The sequence below is a fragment of the Pantherophis guttatus genome, chromosome 1 (genome assembly GCF_059756535.1).
Source record: "Pantherophis guttatus breed Tessera chromosome 1, ASM5975653v1, whole genome shotgun sequence".
Lineage (NCBI taxonomy): Eukaryota > Metazoa > Chordata > Lepidosauria > Squamata > Colubridae > Pantherophis > Pantherophis guttatus.
The window spans coordinates 115,737,432-115,763,388 of record NC_142063.1 but is presented as its reverse complement, the minus strand read 5'-3'; the positions used below and the strand labels follow the sequence as shown (position 1 = coordinate 115,763,388).

The window sequence follows — 25,957 nt, the reverse complement described above, 5'->3', positions numbered from 1 at the left end:
CTCCTTTTCACTTTCGTTGTCTGATAACGTTTTTCGCGCCAGAAATTTTGAACTGAGCATTTTGATTGGCTCTGCTTCGCTTACTTTGGAGTCTTGTTGAAACCAAGATGGCTGCCATTCAAAATTTCGCGCGGGATCACATCTTTTCTTTTTCATAACGACTTTCTCTGTAGTCATCTCACTCACAGTTTTTTGGTCTTTGGGTTTCTCTTTAGCGATGTTTTTCTCTCTCGCTGCTCCGCTGTTCTTCAGCATTTCTTGGAAGTTCGCGATGAGGCTTTCATCATTCTTCTGGCTTTTTAAAAGCTTCAGTATCTCTGACCTGAGTTCGTTATTTTCTATTTCGATTTCCTCCTGGCCATCATTTTCATTTATTAGTTCTTCTTCTTCAGTGGTGTATTCTTCGGATTCTCTCGAAATCGCGTTTGTGGATTCGTTGATTATTTCTTGTTCAGTTTCTATTTCTTTGCTGTAGGCCCTGGTGTTGGGCCTATCTTTCTTAGACATTTTTAGTTATTTATTGAGTCAATTAACCATCCTCTGCTACCAGTTTGTTGCAATATTTTTAGGATCAGACTCAATAATAATAATGAGAGTTAGAGTTTCAAATATATTTCTCTTTAATTATAGTAGGCATTCTATATTCACTGAATATTCACAGATAGAAGCGAAGAAAAGGGTGAATGTGGCTCCTTATATATACAAAGGGTGGAGCCAAGAGTGGGAGTGGTGGATTATGAATACATTAAGAAACAAAGAATAAGTTAACCCCTGATACCCCATATATACATTATTTACACAATAGGGAATAAGGCATTTACATCTGACAAAACTTTTTTTCAGCCTACTCTGCCTTCCCCAAAACTTAACTAGAAGTAACTCTGTTCTGGATGGGAAATATAGGTTATTGTGGTAATGGCATGATGTAAAGTTCTTTTGTGTAAATGGCATCAAGTTCTTTTGATTATGTAAGAACTAGCCATCACAAAGATGTTCTTTGTAAGGATACAAATGATTTCTTTGCTATTTCTTACATAATCAACCTTGGGCCAGTCCTTCTTTCTCAGCCCTAAGACAGAGGCCATGGAAAACCACATCCAAAAATGCTGCCAAGAAAATTGCATGGATTTGTCCAGGCGGTCTCTAGGAGTCAAGACTGAGTCAAAAGCACAGTTACACAAAAAAAGTAACATGTTACATCAGTTTATATGTTTATTATCGGGGGCTGAAGTATGCTGCTTCTGCATGTGAGTATTTCTGAGAGCTGATCTAAACAACGAGTACTGAAATAATTTTTTTAACTATAACATACAGAGAGGGTTTTTTAAAAAAATTATCTACCTACAGGACTTATCGATTGTTACAATCAACTGACTTTGAGCAACACACATTCCCCAAGTCCATTGTGAGTTAAAACAAATAAGAATAGCAAAAAAAAACAAAAACAAAATGAAAACCAAAAATATGCAATATAAAGAATCATATGTACCAGGAATCAAGCATTCCAAAGACACCATGAAAAACTTGCAAACCCAGAGACATGGTTATAATAGCTGTGCCCCCAAGGCTTTTTCAATGGTCTAGTAATTTACAGGCAATATAATATAGAGATAGGCAAAGATTGGCACATTGCTAGCGACATTTTATGAGTCCAAGAGCATGTGCTCTATGCCTATGTGCTTGGGAAGAAAGGCAGAAGGAAGTGTCTAACCAGAGTTCATGTTAAGCAAATACAGGCACAATAATGTACAGAGGGGCAAAGGGCAAATCCTTAATTCACTAATACCAATAGCAGATAATATTTGTAGCTCAGGGTTAAACTGTGGGGTCGGTCGTTGGTGCTCTCTGAACTTGGTTGTTTTCTTACAAACATTTCATTATCTGACTAGGTACGGTAACATCATCAGTGCACTGAAGCATAGACATATTTCTTAAAGGATCCATCAGCTAATTTTGCAACTCACAATGAAGATGTAAATAAATAGATTTATTCATTTGATTTTTTTTAAATGCTGCTCACTGATACTACTACTGCAGCCATGTCAGGAGCACTGAAGAGCTGCTGGGTTGAAGGGATCAGCCAGTGACATTACTGCTGCCTGGGAGAAGCCCATTTGGGGGCTCCTTTCATGTCCCCATTAAGCTGCCCCCTGAAGTGGTACATATCTATCTACTCGTGATTGCCCACTTTTGAATTGCTGGACTGGCAGGAGCTGGATTAAGTGATGGGATAATGCCTGGAATGCACTGCCTGACTCTGTAGTTTCTTCTCCAAACCATCAAAACTTTAACCTTAAACTGTCTACTGTTGACCTCACCCCATTCCTAAGAGGTCTGTAAGGGGCATGCATAAGTGCACCAGCGTGCCTACTGTTCCTGTCCTAATATTCCTTTTTACTTACTCTTTTCATGTATTCAAATTATGTTTATACGTTTACCTGTTATCTTATATATGTTTGACAAATAAACTTATGATATGTTATGATATGATATGATATGATATGATATGATATGATATGATATGATATGGGAGCTCACCAGGCCACATGGCAGCAACAGGTCTCAAACGCAAGCCTGCCAATCATCTGCCCAGCATCCTAACCATGTGAGCCACTGCTCTCCTGCCCATTGATCAAATGACTTTAGACAACTTATATAGGACCAAAACCAGGGTACAGAATGAAAAATCCATAGAAATAATTGTCCCACAAACATTTAACTGCAAAAATACACTTAAGTAGGATTCTACTACATTTTAGCCTCGTGCCAAGGGAAGACCCTGTTTGCCATCAAGTACATGTAAAGCAGAATAGTTGAGAATATATTGCAGCATTTTAAAGAACAAATATTAATTACAGAAAAGAATATTCCATTTCTATATTTGGAAAAACTTGCTCATTCTCTCTGCCAAAAAGAAAAAAAAATCAAGAAATATTTTTTTTTAAATTTACTAATTTAGGCCCAGACTTTTTTTTAAAAAGACCTCTTAAAGCGTCCTTCACCTCCTTGTTTCTCAGGCTGTAAATCAAAGGGTTCAGCAGAGGGATAACAATTGTGTAGAAAACAGCAAGAATTTTGTCACTCACATCCTGGATGGGGGATCCATTGCTTGATTTTGATCGGAAATGTAAAATGAGGATTGCCCCGTGGAAGATGGTAACTGCAGTTAGGTGTGAAGTGCAAGTGGAAAAGGCTTTCAGCCTGCCTGAAACTGAACTGATCCTCACAATGTTGGCAAGAATACATATATATGAAACAAAAACACTTAGCAGGGTAGTTGCTTCTACCAGTCCAGCCACATAAAAAATCAGAAGTTCATTTAGGTGAGTGTCAGTACAGGAGAGCAATAGAAGGGCTGTGATGTCACAATATACATGATTAATCTCAGACCAACAGAAGGACAATCTGAAAGTGAAAATGGTATGTAGAAGGGAATGGAAAAAGCCCAGGAGATAGGAACCTGCCATCAGAAGAATGCAGACTCTGGGAGACATGAGGACTGGGTACTGCAAGGGTTTGCAGATAGCCACGTATCGGTCATAGGCCATTGCCACAAGGAGAAAGCACTCTGCACTTCCCAAGCCTATGACAAAGTACATCTGCATGGCACACCCAATAAAGGAAATTAATTTCTTATCTTCCAGGAAATTTGCTAAAGACTTACAGGCAACCACAGAGGAGAATAATGAATCTATAAAGGACAGATTGCTGAGGAAGAAGTACATTGGAGTGTGGAGTTGGGGGCTGGCCCTTATTAAAGCAATCATTCCTATATTGCCCACCAATGTAGCCATGTAAAAGATCAGGAACACCAAAAAAAGGATGATCTTCAGGACAGGCTTGTTGGTGAAACTTACAAAGACAAAATCCTTGACTTTTGTGGTGCTGTTTTCTTCTGTCATTTTCCTTCCAGACCTGCAAGGTAAAAGAAATGTGGAAGATGAAGAAAAGCAATAAGGTTTGAAAAATTCATATGAGTGATTCAGGGAATTTGTGGATTCCAAATATAGGGATGACCACAAGTTTGATTTATATAGAAGTGCAAGGAAATTTATGAAGAATGAAGAGTGAATTTTAGTCAAAATGTAATTTCCATTCTTTTACTTAGAGAGTTGATGGAGAAAAGCTGAGATCTCACTAAAAATATCCTTCCAAACAGTAAGAGAAATTTGATTTTTTCTTCCTTACTTTTATGCTGCTCAAAACACTGGGCAGAGATTGCACCATGGAAATTGGCATGCTGTTTGGGGATAGTGAAAGTAATAGTAAAAACATGCAAAAGGTATCAGGTTTGCAAAGATTGGAGTAGATGGAGAGAGTGTGTAAGCTTAGGTGGAAGAAATAGTTTGACTAGATCCACGTTTAAGCTAAATGTATGTTTGGAAGGAGATTTTCAAATATATTGTCAGTGAAAAAAAATTGGCCGTAGTGGGAAATGGCAATCATTCATTGTTACTTTTCATATACCAATAATTATTCAGCTATATGAATATCATTGTGCTTTTTGAAACAGGAAGGAAGGAAGGAAGGAAGGAAGGAAGGAAGGAAGGAAGGAAGGAATTTAGTGACTCCAATTATTTGTTTTTGAATTCCAGTTCAAAACCTTCCTCACAGTTTTACAATTCAAGTTACATGATCAAGCTTTAGTTTATTTAATAAACACCTGTTTTGAAAAGACATTTAAATGCTGCTTTGAGAGCTGTCAGATATTTGTGTGTGTGTGTGTGTGTGTGTGTGTGTGTGTCTACCCCAACATGTGGGAGGGGGCATTCTGCTCCCTTTCACCTTTCAGCTCCAATCCAGGAGCCCTCAAGCAGTCGCATTCACAGCAAATCATTTTATACCAAATTTTTATTTTGCTGATAAAGAAATAAAGGGAGACTAGTATAGATCTATTTCAAGCTTTTTAGCTTTTATCAGCTAGCCATACCCTTACTCGGATTCGACACTTAATCTTTCCCCTAGCTCAAACTGTTGAAGGGAGGAGAACTTGTGGCTCAGAAGGTTAATTCAACTGCCTAACATGCAGGAAGCCCAAGCTTGAATCCAAGTAAGGGTATGGCTAGTTGATGAAAACTAAAAAGCTTGAAATAAATCTATACTAATCTCCCTTTATTTCTTTATCAGCAAAATAAAAATTTGGTATAATATATATAGTCTTTGTAAAGTAAAATTTTCTTTTCTCTTTTTAAAATTAATAGAGATGAGACTTTCTTCAATGCAAAGGACTAAAGGAAATATTGATTTGATCTGAGAAACAATATTCTGCATGTTCCAGATAATTAAATACCTGATCATTTTAATGTAGTAGAGAGCTCTTCTGGGGATCCCGGTCTGATCTGGGCCACTGTTTGCTTTTTGTAAAGTAAACAGAAGGGAAGCCCCTGCACAGTTCATAAGAAATCTAAGTTTAATTTACCTCCAGCTCTGGCAGGATCTTTTTTATAGGTAGAATTCCTGCTCTGCCATTTTGAATTCACTATAGAGAATCCTGCTTGTTGGATGACTGAGCCACTGGGAAGTATCATCTTTTCTCCTCTCAAAGCTCATTCTCAGCTTCAGAACAAAGGTTTTTCTTAGATAGAAATATCCTAAGCCTCAGCCAATAGGGAGGCAGTATCTCTATACAAAACGTGTATAAAATCAATGGACACAGGGATGAGCAGACTGTCAAGAACCTCAGAGGGTGAAAAGAGTTCCAGAATTCAAGACAAGCCCATACACTTTTATATACCAATAGAAGTGCAAAGGTTGGTGAGGATTACTTCGGTTTGGAGGGGGCGGGGGGGGGGAAGAAAACAACCACATGACTGTTGTATCAATACTTACCGAAAACAGAAAATGAAGTGATAGCAAATCTGAGGAAATAGATACAGAGTGAAATTGTATAACACAACAGAATTTCAGGGAGGCAGCCATCATATCATCATTTCTCAAAGCAAAAACATTCTTACCCTGAAGCTCACTATCAGATACATGAACTAATGTCATCAAATTTCTGGTTTATATGTAAATCCAAGCAGCATTGTCTTTCCCCACAGCACCAACCTCATCTCTCCAGGCTCTGTGTGCTTGGAGGATCCTAGTATCCCTCCCAGTCCCTAGAGAGGCTGTGATACTCTTCAGACTTGAGTACGTCTTAGACTGCAGCTATTCCTGCATTTGAATAAGAGATCAATTCCATATGAAGAAAATAATGGAGCGGTACGCATACTGTATGCTCAAAATTGGAAATTTGAACAACTGCCAACAGAAGACAAACTAGTTGCCTAAAATAACAGAATGTGCAGAAATGGACAGACTTACGAAGCAATTACAAGAGAAAGATGATTCTGAATACTATTTAGTTTGGCAGACATGATATTCCTGGTTAGAGGGAAAGATAAATATAGGAATATAATGTAGCCTGAATGTCTAAGCAGGAGCCACAGGTAGCTAAGCAAGAGGTAGACTACAATTGATTTGTGTATAACTATGTAAATAAATGAATACGTAAAATAGATATGTATAGAGAAAACCAGGTGGAACAGGAAAATAACCCACCGATGCAACAAATTTATATTTTTTTTTATGTTGGTTTGTTTTTCATATTGTTTTATTGTATTTATGTTTGTTTGTATTTTACTGTTGTTTTTCTTTTTTGAACAATAAAATATATATATAAAAAAGAAGAAAATAATGGAGCAAATATATAAATGGCATCTATGCTTCTACAATGTGGACAACATCCAGCCTCGGGCCACATTCAGCTCTGGAAGAAACTCTTCCCAAAATGCAACAGGTCTTTGGAAAAACAGTGAAGACAAAGCCTTTAGGTTCAGTTGAATGGCATTTCTGTCATTGTTTGACTTGTCTTGTTCAGGTTTCTTTTTTATTTATTGGCTTATTTTTTAATGATGTGTAGAGGGTTTCTTTTAATTGTTCATTTTTGTTCTATGAGACTCAAATAGATTGAGTGGGATGGCTTTATAAATACTTGAAATTAATAAAACGATGGTTTGACTTTGGTTTTATTTTTAACTGTTTCTTGTTGATATTCATATAGTTCATATCTTTTAAAGCATTGCGGGTGATTCCATCACAACTTCCTCACTCTTCTGGGCAGGATTGTGATACAATCTATGGAGAATTCTACATACACCTGGCAGAATGCGTAACAGACCACGGGAACACACAGGAAGCAGCAAGACAATTAAATGGGGCAACAGGACTGCTATAGAAGAGATACTTAAATCCATGGGGGAAGCAAGAGAAAGAGATCAGAGTAACTCCATTTAACCCAAGTATGAACTGAGATGGAGCATTTCTCTGCTAGGTTTTCATTTTCATTTTCGTTTCATTTTATTAAATTTGTATACCGCCCTACTCCCGAAGGACTCAGGGCGGTGAACAGCCATAAAATAAAACATATAAATACAAAATTTAAAATAGAGATAAAACAAATTAAATAAATTTGGCTGAACCATTTTAAAACCCCAATTTAAAACCAAATTTAAAATTCCCATTTAAAAAGAGGAAAAGTTTAGGTCAGGCCAGCTTGATGGAATAGGAACGTCTTAAGCGCGCGGCGGAAGGTACGCAGATCCGGAATCTTCCGTATCTCGGGGGGGAGCTCATTCCAGATTGTAGGTGCCCCCACAGAGAAGGCTCTCCCCCTGGGGGCCGCCAGTCGACATTGTTTGGCCGACGGCACCCGGAGGAGCCCCTCTCTATGGGAGCGTACTGGTCGGTGGGAGGCTATTGGTGGTAGCAGGCGGTCCCGCAAATAGCCAGGCCCTAAGCCATGGAGCTCTCTGAAGGTGATAACCAAAACCTTGAAGCACACTTGGAAGACCACCGGGAGCCAGTGCAGCTCGCGCAGGAGAGGCGTTACATGGGAACGCCATGTCGCTCCCATCACCACCCGCGCGGCCGCACTCTGCGCCAGTTGGAGCCTCCAAGTGCTCCTCAAGGGGAGCCCCATGTAGAGAGCGTTACAATAGTCCAGACGGGAGGTGACGAGGGCATGAGTGACTGTGCGTAATGAGTCCCGATCCAGAAAGGGATGCAACTGGTGGATCAGGCGGACCTGATGAAAAATCCTCCTGGTCACGGCCGTCAAGTGCTCTTCTAAAGACAGCCGTGAATCCAGGAGGACACCCAAGTTGCGAGCCCTTTCCGTGGGGGCCAATGCTTCACCCCCAATAGTCAGCGATGGCACCAGCTGACTATATCGGGACGTCGGAAACCACAGCCACTCGGTCTTGGATGGGTTGAGCCTGAGCCTGTTTCTCCCCATCCAGATCCGTACGGCCTCCAGGCACTGGGACATCACTTCAAGGGCATCGTTGGGGTGGTCTGGGATGGAGATGTACAGCTGGGTGTCATCAGCGTACTGATGGTATTCCACCCCGAAACCACAGATGATCTCGCCCAGCGGCTTCACATAAATGTTGAACAAAAGGGGTGAGAGGACCGATCCTTGTGGCACCCCACATATAAGGGGTCTCGGGGTCGACCTCTGCCCCCAGTCAACACAGACTGCAACCGGTTGGAGAGAAAGAAGGAGAACCACTGTAATACGGTGCCTCCCACCCCCAACTCTTCCAACCGGTGCAGCATGATACCATGGTCGATGGTATCAAAAGCCGCTGAGAGATCTAATAGGACCAGGACAGAGGAACAACCTCTGTCCCGAGCCCTCCAGAGATCATCCACCAACGTGACCAATGCCGTTTTTGTGCTGTACCCAGGCCTGAAACCCGACTGGAACAGATCTAGATACGTTTTTCAAGACTAGATACGGATCTAGATATGTTTTTCAAGACTCTGTTGCATTATCCTTGAGCAATGATGTCCTGAGGACTACAAATGGCTCAAACTTCCCGACCTTGCCAGCTTCACAGGACAGCACAACCGCTGCCGCTGCTGTCTCTTTTTCTCTTATCTTTCTTTTGCTTATTTTCTTGTCCATTGTGAAAAGCAGGAGATGGCAGCACTAAAAATATGCCATTTTTATATCAGAATTCTAAAAGCCCACCTCTAAATATCCATGACTAATTTGATATATGCATGTCTCTGTTTTTAAAATTTGTTTATTTATTGATAATAACTTTATTAGAGTTCTAAAGAAGAAAGAAAAAAACTATCAAAAATTAATATTAAAAATAGAAAATAAAGAAGAAGGGGAAAGCACAAGGCAAAAGTGCAGGAAAAAAAGGATAAAGAAGTAATTTCCAATTTTCTTTTACAGTAGTTAAAAGTATAAATGTATCTTAACCTCTTGCTTTATGGCTACATTTTTTCTTTTTTCTAATATAATCTTTCATTTTTTTCTTTTTTTTTAAAAAAAAGTTTTTTATTTTAAACACAATAAAAATCAAACATATACATACAACAAAAAATAAAACAACAAAAAAAGAAGAAGAAAATATTGCTTTTCTTTTCAGCTAGGTACAGCGGTCCATTCTTTCTATACATCAATATTTACAGATATTTAAATGTTAACTTATTTGACATTCATTTTCTACTTTATGTCATTTCTTCTTTACTATCAGATGATCATACACATTTGCCCCCTCCTTTCTTCATTCGTTTATCTTATTTCCTTATTTTTCAACCATTCATACCATCTACTCCAGACCTTATAATACTTTGATTCTTCTTTCCCCTTAATTTCTTTAGCTAATTTATCTAATTTTGCACATTCCAGGATTTTCTTAATTAAATCCCCTTCCAATGGTAAGATTTATTTCCTCCAATATTGCGCGTATAAAATACGTGCTGCTGTCAGTATATGCAATATAAGGTACTGTATTTCTTTAGTGTAATTTTCTATCAAGATTCCTAACAAAAACTGTTCCGGTTTTCTCCCTATTGAATTCTGAGTTATTTCTACTATCCAAGTTTTAATTTTCGTCCAAAATTTTTGTGCCATTGTGCAGGTCCACCATTGATGGTAGTATGTTCCATAGCCAGTCTTGCATTTCCAACATTTTGGGGAGTTGCTGGGGAACATTTTTGCAATTCTAGCCAGTGGAAGGTACCATCTGTGAAACATTTTCATCTGGTTCTCCTTGTATGCCGTCGCGATTGTCAATTTCATGTTTGTTTTCCACATCTTCTCCCACTTCTCTAATTCTATCACATGGTTAACATTTTGTGCCCATTTGATCATCGTGTCTTTCATTGTTTCCTCTTTCATTTTATACCGTATTAGAAACTTATATATAATCTACTTATTAGTTTTCGTTCATTCCCTAATATATTTTTGTCTAATTCTGTTTGTTCTAATCGAACTTGATCTTTTTTTATATCCTCTGTGTACTTTGAACTTCTCTTCCTAAATCCAGTTCCAATTCATTTCTGGTTTTTAATATTCCCCTCTTATTTATTATATCTCTATATCTAATTAATTTGGTCCAATCTACTAAATTTGGATGTGTTAGAGTTTCCTCTGGGGAGATCCAAGACGGCACTTGTATATAATGTTTTTTTAATTTTATTCCAAATTATTAGTAATGAATTCCTAATTGTATGTCTTCTAAAGTATTCATAAGTATTTTATTTTCCTCCCCACAAATATGAATGCCACCCTATAGTTAAATCATGTCCTTCTAATATTAGCAGTCTTTTATTTTCTAACTCTATCCACTCCTTTATCCAAACTAATCCTGCTGCTTGATAGTAGGCTTCCCAATCTGGGAGGGCAGCTCCCCACCTCTCTCTGGTATCTTGTAGTACTTTTAATCTAATTCTTGGCTTCTTTCCTTGCCAAATAAATTTTGTGGTCAATCTAATAAGTCAAAAAAGTTTTTTTCCATTTTTATTGGGATAACCTGGAAGAGGAATAAAATTTTAGGCAAGATGTTCATTTTTATCACTGCCACTCTTCCCATCCATGAGATCTGCAATTTTGCCCAGTTTTCCAAATCTTTCCTAATTTGCTCAGTTAATTTATCATAATTTTCTTTTTTAATTGAGGAGCTTTTTCCGTGAGCCAATTTCCCAAATATTTAATTTTTTTTGTTACTTGGATATTCATAATCCTTTCCAATTCTGTCTCCTCGTTTTTTGTAAGATTTTTAGTTAGTAATTTTGATTTATTCTTATTAATTTTTAAACCTGCTACTTCACCGAATTCTTCTATTTTTCTGATCAATTTGGGGCCAGATTCTAAAGGTTCCTCAATTATAATAACTGTATCATCTGCATATGCCTGGACTTTATACTCCTCACTTTTAATTCTCAAGCCCTTTATTTCTTGGTCTTCCCTAATTCTATTTAAGAGTGGCTCCAGTGCTAAAATGAAAAGAAGTGGGGAGAGTGAGCAGCCTTGTCTTACTCCTTTTGTTATCTCAAAGCCTTTTGTCATATCCTGATTAACCACTACATTTGCCGTCTGTTTTGAATAAATTTTTCCAATCATTTGTCCAAATTTTTGTCCGTAACCCAATTTCTTTATTAATTGTATCATGAAATTCCAGTTCAAATTGTCAAAGGCTTTTTGCGCATCAAGGAAAACCAGTGAAAGTTGTTTCTCTGTGTGTAGTTCGTAATACTCTAATATATCTACTATCGTATGTGTATTATTTTTGATTTGCCATCCTGGCAGGAATCCACTTTGGTCCAAATGTATATGTTTGCTCAGAATCACCTGTAGTCTTTCCGCAATTATTGACATAAATAATTTGTAATCAGAATTCAGTAGAGAGATAGGCCTATAATTTTGTATTAATTGTGGGTCTGAATCCTCCTTATGAATCAATATAATTAGAGCTTCTGACCAGAATTTGGGTGTGTTTGTCTCTTGCAATACTTCATTAAATATTTCTAACATAAGTCCTCCAGTCTGTTCTATCGTATTTTTGTACAGTTCAATCGGTAATCCATCTGGGCCTGGGGTCTTATTATTTTTTTGTTTTTTCATTGCCATTCCAAATTCAGTTTCAGAGATTGGTCTATTCAATGTTTCTTTCTGTTCCTCTGTCAACTTGCAAAGTTTTATTTCCTCTATATATCTCTGTATTTCAGTTTTCTTCTTTTGTTCCTGAGTAAATAATCTAGAGAGGAAGGTATGTACTATTCTTTTTTTGTCTTTTGTTTTATAACATATTTCCCCTTCTTCATCTTTCAGATATTGTATCATTCTTTTTTCTTTTTCTTTTTTCAACTTATAGGCTAACCATCTACTTATTTTGTTTGCATGCTCAAAATAGTTTTGTTTCGCTGCCTTTATTTTCAAAACTATTTCTTTTGTGTAATCAAATTTAATTTGTGTTTAGTTATTCTCCTTTCCTCTATAATTTTCTTATTTTGCAGATCTTTATATAGCTTTTCTTCTAATTTTTGGAGTTCTTCCTGTAATTTATTTTGTTGGTATCTTTTCTGTTTATTCCTCTTTGCAATATATGCCATTGACACCCCTCTAATGTAAGCTTTTAAAGTATCCCAAAGATTTTGGGGCGAGGGTGTGTTCTTTTTTGTTTATACCTAAAAAGATCTCTATCTCTTTTCCCACTAGTTGTTTGTATTCTTTCTCCTTACATAAATACTGGCTTAGAATCCACCTTTTGTATCTTTTTTGTCCCTTCCAATGTATTATTATAGGATTGTGGTCCGCCCATTCATTTATTCCAATATCTATTTTTTCTATCTCCAATTGCAATTGCGCTGTCATCCAGGCCATGTCGATCCTGGACCATGATTGGTGCGGATGGGAATAGTATGTGTATTGTCTTTCTTCTTTGTTGATTTCTCTCCAAGTATCTTTTAAACCTAATTCTGATATCATATTAAAAAACTCTTTTGGTAATATTTCCTTTTTTTTTTTTGCTCTTATTCTCACTATAATAATCTTTTTTATCGCGTTGTGATCTCCTATTATACATATGTTTTCTATTTCTTGTTCTAATACTTTATTGTGTAATTTTTTGTAAAAATCTTTTTGGTTTGTATTAGGGGCAGAGATCACTACTAATAAGAATTGTTTCATTTCAGTATCTAATTTGATCATCAAAATTCTTCCCTCATCATCTACATACTTCAATTCTGATTTTAATCTTTCTTTTATATACACTGCTATTCCTCTTTTTTATTTTTTTTCTAATCATAAAAACCATACTGTATGCAATATTATAAGTTCATTTTTTCTGCTTCATGCAAAAAATCCAAAAGGGGTTTCCAATCAGCATAAACCCTAGTTAGCATATTTCCTTTAATCACAGCTTTCAATTTAGCCAGCTAGTTCCATCATCTTCACCATCTATTCCTCCATTGTGGGTAATGTCAAATCTTTCCACTGTTGTGCATCTCTTTCTTTCTTTCTTTCTTTCTTTCTTTCTTTCTTTCTTTCTTTCTTTCTTTCTTTCTTTCTTTCTTTCTTTCTTTCTTCCTTCCTTCCTTCCTTCCTTCCTTCCTTTCCCTTCCTTCCTTCCTTCCTTCCTTCCTTCCTTCCTTCCTTCCTTCCTTCCTTCCTTCCTCTTCCTTTCTTTCCTTCCCACTTTCTCTCTCTCTCCCTCTCTCCCTCTCTCCCTCTCTCTCTCTCTCTCTCTCTCTCTCTCTCTTTCTCACTTTCTATGTCTCTCTCTGTCTTTGTCCCTCTCTCCCTCCCTTCCTCCCTTTCTTTCCTTCTCTATGCCATGCATCCCACTGATGCAGCTGCTCTGGGTGGCTTATGATAAGTTAAAAAGAAAAAAGCTCTGCTGCTCTGCTCCACTTTCTCCTGCTTTCAATTACCCACTGCATTTTGCATCCTGTCTCCAATCATCTCACCAAGTTGCCTCTGTCCTGGTGTTTGTTACTTTCCTTTTCTCATGCCTGCAGCCTTCATTTTTCTTGCTCTCCAAACACACAAATACAATTTCTTCTCTTGATACACACACATCCACCAGAAGGTATTATCTCTTTGTAGCTGAAATGCTGGTGTAGTCCAGCTAATCCAACTACTGGAAAACTCAGAGGGGAAAAAGTCTAAAAGGAGAGGAGTAAGAACCTTGTATTGACTCTTGGAATAGCTTCCTTCTAAAAAAAACACAAAACAACCTAGGTGCAAATCTTCCACAAGCCACAGAAGCTCAATATGTGACTTCAGAGCAGATAGGGTCTTTCAGCCCAATCGATCTGACAGAAAAGTATTGAGAACATTTATTTCAGTATTTTTTTTAAAAAAAATTGATTTATATGCCGCCCTTCTCCGGAGACTCAGGGCGGCTTACAGTGCGTTAAGCAATAGCCTTCATGCTTTTGTATATTTTATACAAAGTCATCTTATTGCCCCCTTATGGGTCCTCAATTTACCTACCTTAGAAAGGATGGAAGGCTGAGTCAACCTTGAGCCTGGCAAGATTCGAACTTACTTTAACTGCAGACAACTGGTGTTAAATTACAGTGCTTTAGTCTGCAGAGCTATCCAGGCTCCAGTATTTGGCAGAAATTGTTTATAGTTTAATTACAACACAATGCAGCCCCCTCCCCCCCCCCCCAAAAAAAAAGGAAAAATAGCCAGATTGATGTTGTGGTTAAGTTGCTGGCCTAGAAATCATGAGACTCTTAGTACCAGTCCTGCCTTAGGCTTAAAAGTCCTGGGTGACTTTTGGCCACTCATTGTCTCTCGTAAGGTCTATGGAAATTCTCAGTCATCCAGGACATGGTTGTCTCAAAGGTGCTTTTTCAAGAGGCAATTGGACTTTCTGAAAAAGCGTCTTTGGGACTCTCGTAAGGTACTTGTGGGCAAAAGAGGAGGAACGTATATTGAGTTACTTATAAAGTAATAAAAGTGGGATAAAAATCTGATAAATAAATAAAGCTGTTTGTTTGCTTTTTTAAAAAAAATGTATTTATTTTGTCCATGCTCTTCTCCAAAAACATCTTAAGGCGTCCTTCACCTCCTTGTTTCTCAGGCTGTAAATCAAAGGGTTCAGCAGAGGGATAACAATTGTATAGAAAATAGCAAGAATTTTGTCACTCACGTCCTGGATGGGGGATCCATTGCTTGATTTTGATCGGAAATGTAAAATGAGGATTGCCCCGTGGAAGATGGTAACTGCAGTTAGGTGTGAAGTGCAAGTGGAGAAGGTTTTCAGCCTGCCTGAAGCTGAACTGATCCTCATAATGTTGGCAAGAATATATATATATGAAAGCAAAACACACAGCACGGTAGTTGTTTCTACCAGTCCAGCCACATAAAAAATGAGAAGTTCATTTAGGTGAGTGTCAGTACAGGAGAGTAATAGAAGGGCTGTGATGTCACAATATACTTGATTGATCTCAGACCGACAGAAGGACAATCTGAAAGTGAAAATGGTATGTAGAAGGGAATGGAAAAAGCCCAGGAGATAGGAACCTGCCATCAGAAGAATGCAGGCTCTGGGAGACATGAGGACTGGGTACTGCAAAGGTTTGCAGATAGCCACGTATCGGTCATAGGCCATTGCTGCAAGGAGAAAGCACTCCGCACTCGCCAAGCCTATGACAAAGTACATCTGCATGGCACACCCAATAAAGGAAATGGATTTCTTATCTTCCAGGAAATTCACCAAAGACTTACAGGCAACCACAGAGGAGAATAATGAATCTATAAAGGACAGATTGCTGAGGAAGAAGTACATTGGAGTGTGGAGTTGGGGGCTGGCCCTTATTAAAGCAATCATTCCTATATTGCCCACCAATGTAGCCATGTAAAAGACCAGGAACACCAAAAAAAGGATGATCTTCAGGACAGGCTTGTTGGTGAAACTTACAAAGACAAAATCCTTGACTTTTGTGGTGCTGTTTTCTTCTGTCATTTTCCTTCCAGACCTGCAAGGTAAAAGAAATGTGGAAGATGAAGAAAAGCAATAAGTTTTGAAAAATTCATATGAGTGATTCAGGGAGTTTGTGGATTCCAAATATAGGGATGACCACAAGTTTGAGTTATATAAAAGTGGAAGGAAATTTATGAAGAATGAAGAGTGAATTTTATACAAAGTGTAACTTGCATTCTTCTTGAGAGTCTATTTAGAAAACTACATAGAGAAATTCACAACAAATTGAGATCTCTTTTTGAGCTCACTAAAAATATCCTTCCAATCAGTAAGAGAAACTTACTGCCTCATTTTCATGCTGCTCAATATGCTGGAATATATTTTCTACCATTCCTCCACTCACATTAGTATGCTGGTTGTGGGTAGTGAGCAATAGTCAAAACATGCCAAAGGCATCAGGTTTGCAAATACTGGAGTAGATGGAGAGTTAATGAAGGCTTAGGTAGAAAAAGTATCCACCCTTAAGATAAATGTGTGTCTGTGTGCATATTTCAAAAAACAAATTGCCATAGTGGGAAATTGAAATCATTCACCGTTACTTTTCACATTCACATTTTCACAAGAAGGAAGGAAGGAAGGAAGGAAGGAGACTATTTAGCCCTTGCAATTATTTGTCTCCGAACCTTCTCCATATTTTACAATTCAATCTACATAATCAAGCTATTTAGTATATTTAATAAACACCTGTTTTAATAGGCATTTAAATGCTACTGTGGGGGCTATTAAATATTCATACATAAATATTATATTTCTAAAATAATATTCTCTTTTCTCTCCCCTTCCTAAAATTAATAGAGGTGAGACTTTCTACAATGCAAGGGACTAAATGAAATATTGATTTAATTTGAGAAACAGTGTAATGCATATTCCAGATAATTAAATACCTGATCATTTTAATGAGAGTGGAGACTTCTGGGATTTCGGTCTGATTTGGGCCACTGTTTGCTTTTTGTAAAGTAAACAGAAAGGAAGCCCCTGCACAGTTCATACGAAATCCAAGTTTAGTTTACCTCCAGCTTTGGCAGAATCTTTTTTATAGGCAAAATTCCTACTCTGCCATTTTGAATTTACTATAGAGAATCCTGCTTGTTGGATGACTGAGCCACTGGGAAGCATCATGTCTTCTCCTTTGAAAGCTCGTTCTCAGCTTCAGAACAAAGGTTTTTCTTAGATAGAAATATCCTAAGCCTCAGCCAATAAGGAGGTAGTATCTCTATACAAAACGTGTATAAAATCAATGGACACAGGGATGAGCAGAATGTCAAGAACCTCAGAGAGTGAAAAGAGTTCCAGAATTCAAGGTAGGTCCATAGAACAGCAAAGGTCAATGAGGGAGACAGCCATCACATCATTACATTATTTCTTAAAGCAAAAACATTCTTACCCTGAAGCTCCCTACCAAATATAACAACTGGTGTCATAAAATGTCTGGTTTATATGCATATCCAAGAAGAGTTGTCTTTCCCCACAGTGCAAATCTCATTCCTCCAGGCTCTGGGTGCTTGGAGAACATCTTAGCATCCTTCACAGTCTCTAGAGAGGCTGTGATACAGTCTCCAATGGGTCTTAGACTACAGCTATTCCTGGTTTCATTAAGCGATCAATTCCATGTGAGGAAAGAAAAACTAGAGAATATATACATTCAGTATACATACATACATACATACATACATACATACATACATACATACTCTCTCTGTGTGTGTGTGTGTGTGTGTGTGTGTGTGTTTGTATTGTTCTACTTTTAATTTTTTATAAATAACTCAAGGTAGAGAACATACAAGTAAAACTCGAAAAATTAGAATATTGTGCAAAAGTTCATTTATTTCAGTAATGCAACTTAAAAGGTGAAACTAATATATGAGATAGACTCATTACATGCAAAGCGAGATAGTTCGAGCCTTGATTTGTCATACTTTTGATGATTATGGCTTACAGCTCATGAAAACCCCAAATTCACAATCTCAGAAAATTAGAATATTGTGAAAAGGTTCAATATTCTAGGCTCAAAATGTCCCACTCTAATCAACTAATTAAGCCATAACACCTACAAAGGGTTCCTGAGCCTTTAAATGGTCTCTCAGTCTGGTTCAGTAGGAATCACGATCATGGGAAAGACTGCTGACCTGACAGTTGTGCAGAAAACCATCATTGACACCCTCCATAAGGAGGGAAAGCCTCAAAAGGTAATTGCAAAAGAAGTTGGATGTTCCCAAAGTGCTGTATCAAAGCACATTAATAAAAAGTGAAAAGTGTGGAAGAAAAAGGTGCACAAGCAGCAGGGATGACTGCAGCCTGGAGAGGATTGTCAGGAAAAGGCCATTCAAAAGTGTTGGGGACTTTCACAAGGAGTGGACTGAGGCTGGAGTCAGTGCATCAAGAGCCACCACACAGAGACGGATCCTGGATATGGGCTTCAAATGTCGTATTCCTCTTGTCAAGCCACTCCTGAACAACAAATAACGTCAGAAGCGTCTTACCTGGGCTAAAGAAAAAAAGAACTGGTCTGTTGCTCAGTGATCCAAAGTCCTCTTTTCTGATGAGAGCAACTTTTGCATCTCATTTGGAAACCAAGGACCCAGAGTCTGGAGGAAGAATGGAGAGGCACACACTGTAAGATGCTTGAAGTCCAGTGTGAAGTTTCCACAGTCTGTGTTGATTTGGGGAGCCATGTCATCTGCTGGTGTTGGTCCACTGTGCTTCATTAAGTTCAGGGTCAATGCAGCCGTCTACCAGGAGATTTTGGGGCACTTCATGCTTCCTTCCGCAGACGAGCTTTATGGGGATGCTGACTTCATTTTCCAGCAGGACTTGGCACCTGCCCACACTGCCAAAAGTACCAAAACCTGGTTCAATAACCATGGGATTACTGTGCTTGATTGGCCAGCAAACTCGCCTGACCTGAACCCCATAGAGAATCTATGGGGCATTGCCAAGAGAAAGATGAGAGACATGAGACCGAACAATGCAGAAGAGCTGAAGGCCGCTATTGAAGCATCCTGGTCTTCCATAACACCTCAGCAGTGCCACAGGCTGATAGCATCCATGCCACGCCGCATTGAGGCAGTAATTGATGCAAAAGGGGCCCATACCAAGTACTGAGTACATATGCATGCTTATACTTTTCAGAGGTCCAATATTGTTCTATGTACAATCCTTGTTTTATTGATTTCATGTAATATTCTAATTTTCTGAGATTGTGAATTTGGGGTTTTCATGAGCTGTAAACCATAATCATCAAAATTATGACAAATCAAGGCTTGAATTATCTCGCTTTGCATGTAATGAGTCTATCTCATATATTAGTTTCACCTTTTAAGTTGCATTACTGAAATAAATGAACTTTTGCACGATATTCTAATTTTTCGAGTTTCACCTGTATATAATAATCTCTCCTCCTCTTATTTTCCCACAAGAATGCCTGTTATCTTTTTATGATTTTTTTCCTGAATGTTTTATTTTTGTTGTATAACACTCAAGAGTTAATAAGAATGGGTGGAGTGGCCTTACAAATTCTTGAAAAAAAGAAATTTTTAAAATTAAGTTTGTTTGGTTTTACTTTACTGCTGCTTCTTGATGTCCATGCAGTTCAGGCCTGGTAAGAAGTTCAGTGTTGATGATTCTATCACAACTTGTTCATCCTTCTGGGCCGATTATGGTAAAATCTATGGAGAATTCTATATACATCTGGCAGAATGCCAAACAGACCATGGGAACATAGAAAGCAAGATTGTTAAGGGGACAAACAGAAAAATGGAAAAATGGAAAAAGAAAGAGAATAGAGGGAATAAAGTGGGAGAAAGGAGAAAAATAAATAAAAAGATACAAAAAACAACTGCTTCTGTTATATTAAGAAAAAAGTTTAATAATATACATTATATATATTATTATATAATTTTAATATATATTATGTGCTAAATATAAAATATTAAGTATGATAATATAATTATTATATTTAATAATATATATTAAACACATATATTAAACATTTATATGTGTGTGTTTCACACACGCACACACACAATACAGGTAGTCCTCGACTTGCAACAGTTCATTATAAGTCATGACTTATGATCATTTTTCACACTTACAATCAGTGCAGCATCTCTGTTAGGAAATTGTTATTACCCAACTGGTTGGTCAGGAAATATATAAATCAAGATTGTGTGTTTGTAGCTAAAGTATTATGTAGCTTTAAAAACTGTGTTGCATCATCCTGCATCCTGATTGGCTGAGCTCTGTAGCCAATGTACTTAAGGAGAGCTGAATTATGGTTTGTGTGGACACTACACCATTTTACCAGCTGATATGTTGTAACTCTATATTTGATCTCTCTGCATGATCATTGCTTGATCATGGTTATTTATTGCTTTTCTAATATTTATTGACTGTTTTTATATTGAACTGTGTTCCTGAATGAAACTAAAGAAGATCTGTTTTATTGTATTTTTCTACAACTATAAGAAGACTTTATATTTGGAAAATATCCCTGGACTGATCTTATCTCATTTTATATGTGTATGACTTGGAATGTTTTTGGACTATGATTTTTCTTTTTCCCTAAAAGTAAAATATTATCAAAACCCAGTTTGTTTGTATGTGAATTGTTATTATCCATAATCATTCTCAGTCACTTTCGTGCATAAACTCAAAGGGTACTCTGCTCAATAACCCACCACATCGGTTGTGAGCCAAGAATATCCTTAACAATCTCCATGGACACATGATCAAAATTCAGACCTTCACAACTGACTCACATTTATGGCAGTTGCAGTGTCCCAGGGTCATGTAATCAGCTTTTAAGGACTTCTGACAAACAAAGTCAATGAGAAAGCCAGATTCACTTAACAACTGTATTACTAACTTAACAACGGCAGTGATTAACAACTGTGAGAAGGGCAGTCTGGAGTTTTCAGCCTAACTTACCTTACAGAAAAGTATTGAGAAAAATACTTTCCTGACAGCAGGGAACTGCTTGAGTACACAGTTCTACTCTTCTAAGTCAGTGTTAGAGAGATTCTCCAACAAGGACCCAAGCACGTAAATAGGGTTGTCCTCTGAACAGCTGCTGGACAAAAGCTAAGCTGGAAGGCCAGATCAATTCAATGGGTGTATATTTACATATCTTTTCTTTGTTTGATTCTGGATCCATGTGATAAGGAGAAGTGGGCTAGTTTGTGAAAGTTAACTCAGCAAGATTGCTTCTTGGACCTTCCAGAGCCTAAGGAAGCAAGAAGAGGTTGTGTTCAGTTCCTCAAGTACAGTAATCTAATGGGGCTATACTGCAAATCCAAGTCAGTAGAGGACATCCTGGCATGTCTCTTCAATCAGAAATGTTGGCTTGATAGCTGAACTTAGTATTACAGTTATGCAAACCCAAAGAGTTGCAATTTGGGTAATAGGGAGAAGGTAATCTGCTTATTCATTGGATGGTAAATGAGAAACAAGCCCTCATTTCTCTTCCATTTACATGTTTCATAGTTTATCCAGCTCCAGCATGACAAAACAACCAAGTTCTGACAAGGATATCTCTATCATCCCGTTTGGAATTAGGTGGGTTTAAAACCCAAGAGAAAATATATTTTGATTTCCCCCTTTCTAAATATATATTCCTAGGAAATCTACAAGGAGCACATGCATCACTGGAATGGAAATGCATTGAGAATGTTAGAGGATCCACCAACTGATTTCACAGCTCAGGGTGAAGATGTGCATAGACTGGTTTATTCATTTGATTCTTTAAGGCTTCCTCCTCATCAAATTACTATAGACAACTTATATAGGAGTAAAAATATCAAAACAACGAATCCATAAAAATCATTTTTATTTCGTATTATCAATCAGACAATTAATTCCAAAACACTCATAAGCATGGTGACACAGTGATTCCAATGCAATATTGCAGGTTGACTTTGCCCGCAGCCAGAAGTTCGATCCTGACTGGCTCAAGATTGACTCAGCCTTCCATCCTTCTAAGGTTAGTAAAATGAGGATCCAAATTATTGGGGGCAATATGCTGACGTTTGTAAACCCTTCAGAGAGTGCTGTAAAGCACTATGTAGTGGTATATAAGTCTAAGTGCTGTAGCTGTTGCTAAACATGATCTCATGGTTTCTTGGCCTTGTGCCTAGACAGAAAAGAAGTCTTCATGGAAGATCCTAACACTTTGTCATCAAGTACATGAAAAGAAGAATACAGTAAAGCATATTAAATCATTTATAACAAAGAACATTCTGCTTTTATATTTCAGAGAAATTATTTACAGATTAATTACAATACCATGGCCTCTCTAAATTAGGAAAACTGTTGCTTTCTTTAAACAAAAAAATATCTAATTATTTTGACCCAGGCTCTTCTCCAAGAACTTCTTAAGGCATCCTTGACCTCTTTGTTTCTCAGGCTATAAATCAAAGGGTTCAGTAAGGGGATAACAATTGTGTAGAAAACAGCAAGAATTTTGTCACTCATATCTTGATGGGGTGATTTGTTGCTAGATTTTGGTTGGAAGTGTAAAATAAGGATTGCCCCGTGGAAGATGGTAACCACGATGAGGTGTGAAGTGCAGGTGGAGAAAGCTTTCAGCCTGCCTGCGGCAGAGTGAATTCCTATTACAATGTTGGTGAGAATGTATATATAAGAAACTGCTACACTCAGGATGGTGATTACTTCCACAAGCCCAGCCACATAAAAGATCAGAAGTTCATTGATGTAAGTATCAGAACAGGAAAGAGATAAAAGCACAGTGATGTCACAGAAAAAATGATTGATAACTGAACCACAAAATGAGAGTTGGAAAGTAAAAATAGTATGTATAAAAGAATGTAAAAGACCCAGAACATAGGAACCTGCCACCAGAAGAATACAGGCCTTGGGAGACATGAGGACAGGATACAACAAGGGTTTGCAGATAGCTACATACCGGTCATAAGCCATTGCAGCAAGGAGAAAGCACTCTGCACTCCCTAGACCTATAAAAAAATACATCTGTATTGCACATCCAGTATAGGAAATTGAGTTTTTATCTGCCAAAAAGTTTGCTAACATCTTTGGAGCAAACACAGAAGAGAAACATGCATCCAGAATGGATAAGCTGCTGAGAAAGAAATACATAGGGGTATGGAGACAGGCACTGGTCCCTATTAAAGCAACCATTCCTAGATTTTCTATCAAAGTAGTTACATAAATGAGAAAGAATATTAAAAAGAGGATGATCTGCATTTTAGGACTGCTTGTTAATCCTACAAATATGAACTCCTTGATAGCTGTGGTGGTGTTTTCTTCAAACATCACGTCCAGATTTTTCCCCCCCATATCTGCAAAATTCCAAAGAATAGATAAGGAAAAACATTTTTTGTTTGTTTTTGTACAACACAAAATGAATGTACAGAGTTTATTGCCATCAATGAGTAAAGATAATTAAATAAGGTGGTAGAAATCTTTCGGCAATAAATCTGGGTTCCAAATAAATAATTATGTCAGTTTATTGCCTGCAGGCAGCAAAACCGATAAATTACTTTCAACTGGTTTAAGAATTTAACAATTGTATTTAATCTACAATCTGATGTACCTCAGAATTGAATGCTACTGAAGCAAATTTATATTATATGATTGAATAAATATACATGATTATTGGTTAATGCTTAAAAAGTATCTATTGGCATGATGTGTATGATGTGTATTATATTATACCCTTAAGTGTATGATGCTGTATTCATCCTGTCATTTAATACAAAACAAACCCTAACTCCAACACAACACTATCTATGGTTCTGGAAAGAGAAATAAAATTAAGAGAATTTTAGTTTAACAGATGGTCATCAAATTAACAGAATTTGCAGCCATTCTGTTAATACTTTTTCTTTTACTCATTTTCATAATTTTCTGAATAAGCAACTAGCTAAATGTGTTCAGATTAATTTCTGAGCAAAAAGTAATAGTTGGTAATTAAAAAAGCCAAGAATAAGCCTGAAACACACGATCACTTATATATGTATGCACACATTGTTTTCAAATTACTAGAATTTCTTTAAATTTCTAAACTGTAAGCAAAAATCATTGAAAAAAGACACCCAGGTAAACACGATCTTCTCTCATTGAACAATTACAATTTTCTCAGTTTAAAATAATGGCAGATTTTGCACAAAATAAAATCCGTGGCAGGTAAACTACAATCAGATCACACCCTTTGTTTGCCTAATGCACATTTTCTGGGGACCAGAAATCCAGCTACATGCAATACCTACCAGTATGTTAGGTTTCTGCATTTCCCCCCCTACCATTTCCAAATACCTTCTGGTTTTTTTTGTTTGTTTGTTTGTTTTAAATTAGTTATACCATGGCACTGCAGATGACCTACAGAGTAGGTCCAACTTTTGTTTTTAGAACTGAATAAGAAGAATAAGAAAAAAAAAGACTTTGTATAAAATTCAGAAGTTTTCTTGCTCCATCTCCATGCTTGACAGCTACTCAAAACGTGTTAGATTGAAAACAGAATTAAAAATAAGGGCAAAATGGAAGAACAACTGACTGGAAATTGGAAAGGAGATGAAAATGGATGTCTTAATCCACGTAGTTCTGGGAAAAATCCATGTACATAGTGTAACTAACCCATAGTCATCTTAAGCCCCCATATCATATGGTGGTAAAATAGGTTCTAAGCCTTACTCACTGCATCTACAGTATTTCAAGTTGTTTTATCCCTTTATGTCCCAAAGTTGCTTTTTCAAGAAGCAACTGGACTTTCTTGTTTTGAAAAACAAGAAAAGTCCAGTTGCCTCTTGAAAAAGCACCTTTGGGACAACTATGACCTGGATGACTGAGAATCTCCATATAGATATCCCTTTAAGTCATTTCTTTCAGGTAAAAGCTAAAATGAGAAAACTAACATAGTATAAAGCAAATATTTACTTACCTTGGAAACAGTCTTTGCAGAAATTTAATAAAATTCACAGTTGGAGTAAGAAGGAAGAGACACTCAATTCTCTTATGCTTTAAAAACTAAATTGTATTGATAGGTTTTCTAGGCAGCAGCCTTTTTTCCAGCTGCATAATCGTTTGTTGAATAATAATAATGGCAGTAAAATCATAAGTTTCAGTCAATTTTATTTGCAGAATCTATACAATACATGCATTTTTAATCATCAATCCCATGATTCATTATATTATTTAATACCAAAAGGACTGCTTTATTTTCTTCATTAACCTGTCTGACCACATGTGGTCCCTAACGCTTCTGCTCAACTATTCTAACTTCACAGCTGGTTTCTAATTTTCAGTCCCTGCTTTTTTGCAGTTCTTAGCATAAATAGAAAATGCTTGCTGATCTGAATTTGTACGATATGTCCTTGCATAAGTCTCTGGAGCAACTTAGCTTGGCTGTTCTTGGAGAAGTTAAAAGGAATTTAATTTATTCCCTTCTGAATTTTTAAACCATTCTGAGGTCCCCTACAAAGTTTGTATCTCAGCAAAATGAAAATGGGACTCTTATTTAGTTACGTGATTTCTTTCCTACATTACCTCCAAGAGGCAGCATAGTTTTCATAAAGTCATAAATTTTGGACTACTGTGACTTATGCACCTCCTAAATTAGAGGTGCATGGTCTGCCTTCTTCATAAATGTATGTCAAAATGCACCTAAGTATTATCTTTTTTTATCTGTTTCTTTTTAATTTGGTTTTAGAAAACGGTTTTTCTTTTTTATTTGACTTCCCTAAATAGTTGGATATTTTGGAATAATAATTATAACAGGGCCGCAAGCAAGGTTTTTATATATTAATGATATTGATTTACATATATATGAGAAAACTCTCTTATTAATCTTATTTCAATATAAATTTTGGATCCCACCTGCTTACTGGAAACATTGAAGTAAATTAGATTTTATGGTGGAAAAAGTCTAGAAAAGTATAAGGACTTTTACCCTCTTTGGAGGGATATTAAACAGGATTTACAAAAATGGGACAAACTGCACCTATCACTTTTGGGTGGAATTTCTGTAATTAAGATTAACGTTTTACCAAAGATAAATTTATTCCAGACATTACCAATACTCACAACCAATAATCCATTAAAACAATTGCAGAAGGATATTTCTAAGTTTATACGGCAAGGGAAAAAACTAAGAATTAGATACAAGCTATTGCAAGACGCTAAGGAAAGAGGAGGTTTGGCTTTAC

At 37.1% G+C, this 25,957-nt stretch overlaps 2 protein-coding genes and 1 pseudogene across 2 annotated transcripts; all 3 read right to left on the bottom strand.

Annotated features, from left to right (window-relative positions):
* Positions 1-2,924: 2,924 nt before the first annotated feature.
* LOC117667146 (olfactory receptor 5AR1-like) lies at positions 2,925-3,902 on the bottom strand. The gene has a single exon (XM_034420361.3). It carries the CDS (start codon positions 3,900-3,902, stop codon positions 2,925-2,927), a length of 978 nt encoding a protein of 325 aa, XP_034276252.2.
* A 10,914-nt stretch (positions 3,903-14,816) lies between these two features.
* Positions 14,817-15,764, bottom strand: LOC117667148 (olfactory receptor 5T17-like). The gene has a single exon (XM_034420364.2). The coding sequence runs from the start codon at positions 15,762-15,764 to the stop codon at positions 14,817-14,819; it is 948 nt and encodes a 315-aa protein (XP_034276255.1).
* Positions 15,765-22,047: 6,283 nt separating this feature from the next.
* Positions 22,048-23,093, bottom strand: LOC117667199 (olfactory receptor 5AR1-like; annotated as a pseudogene).
* Between the last annotated feature and the right edge of the window lie 2,864 nt (positions 23,094-25,957).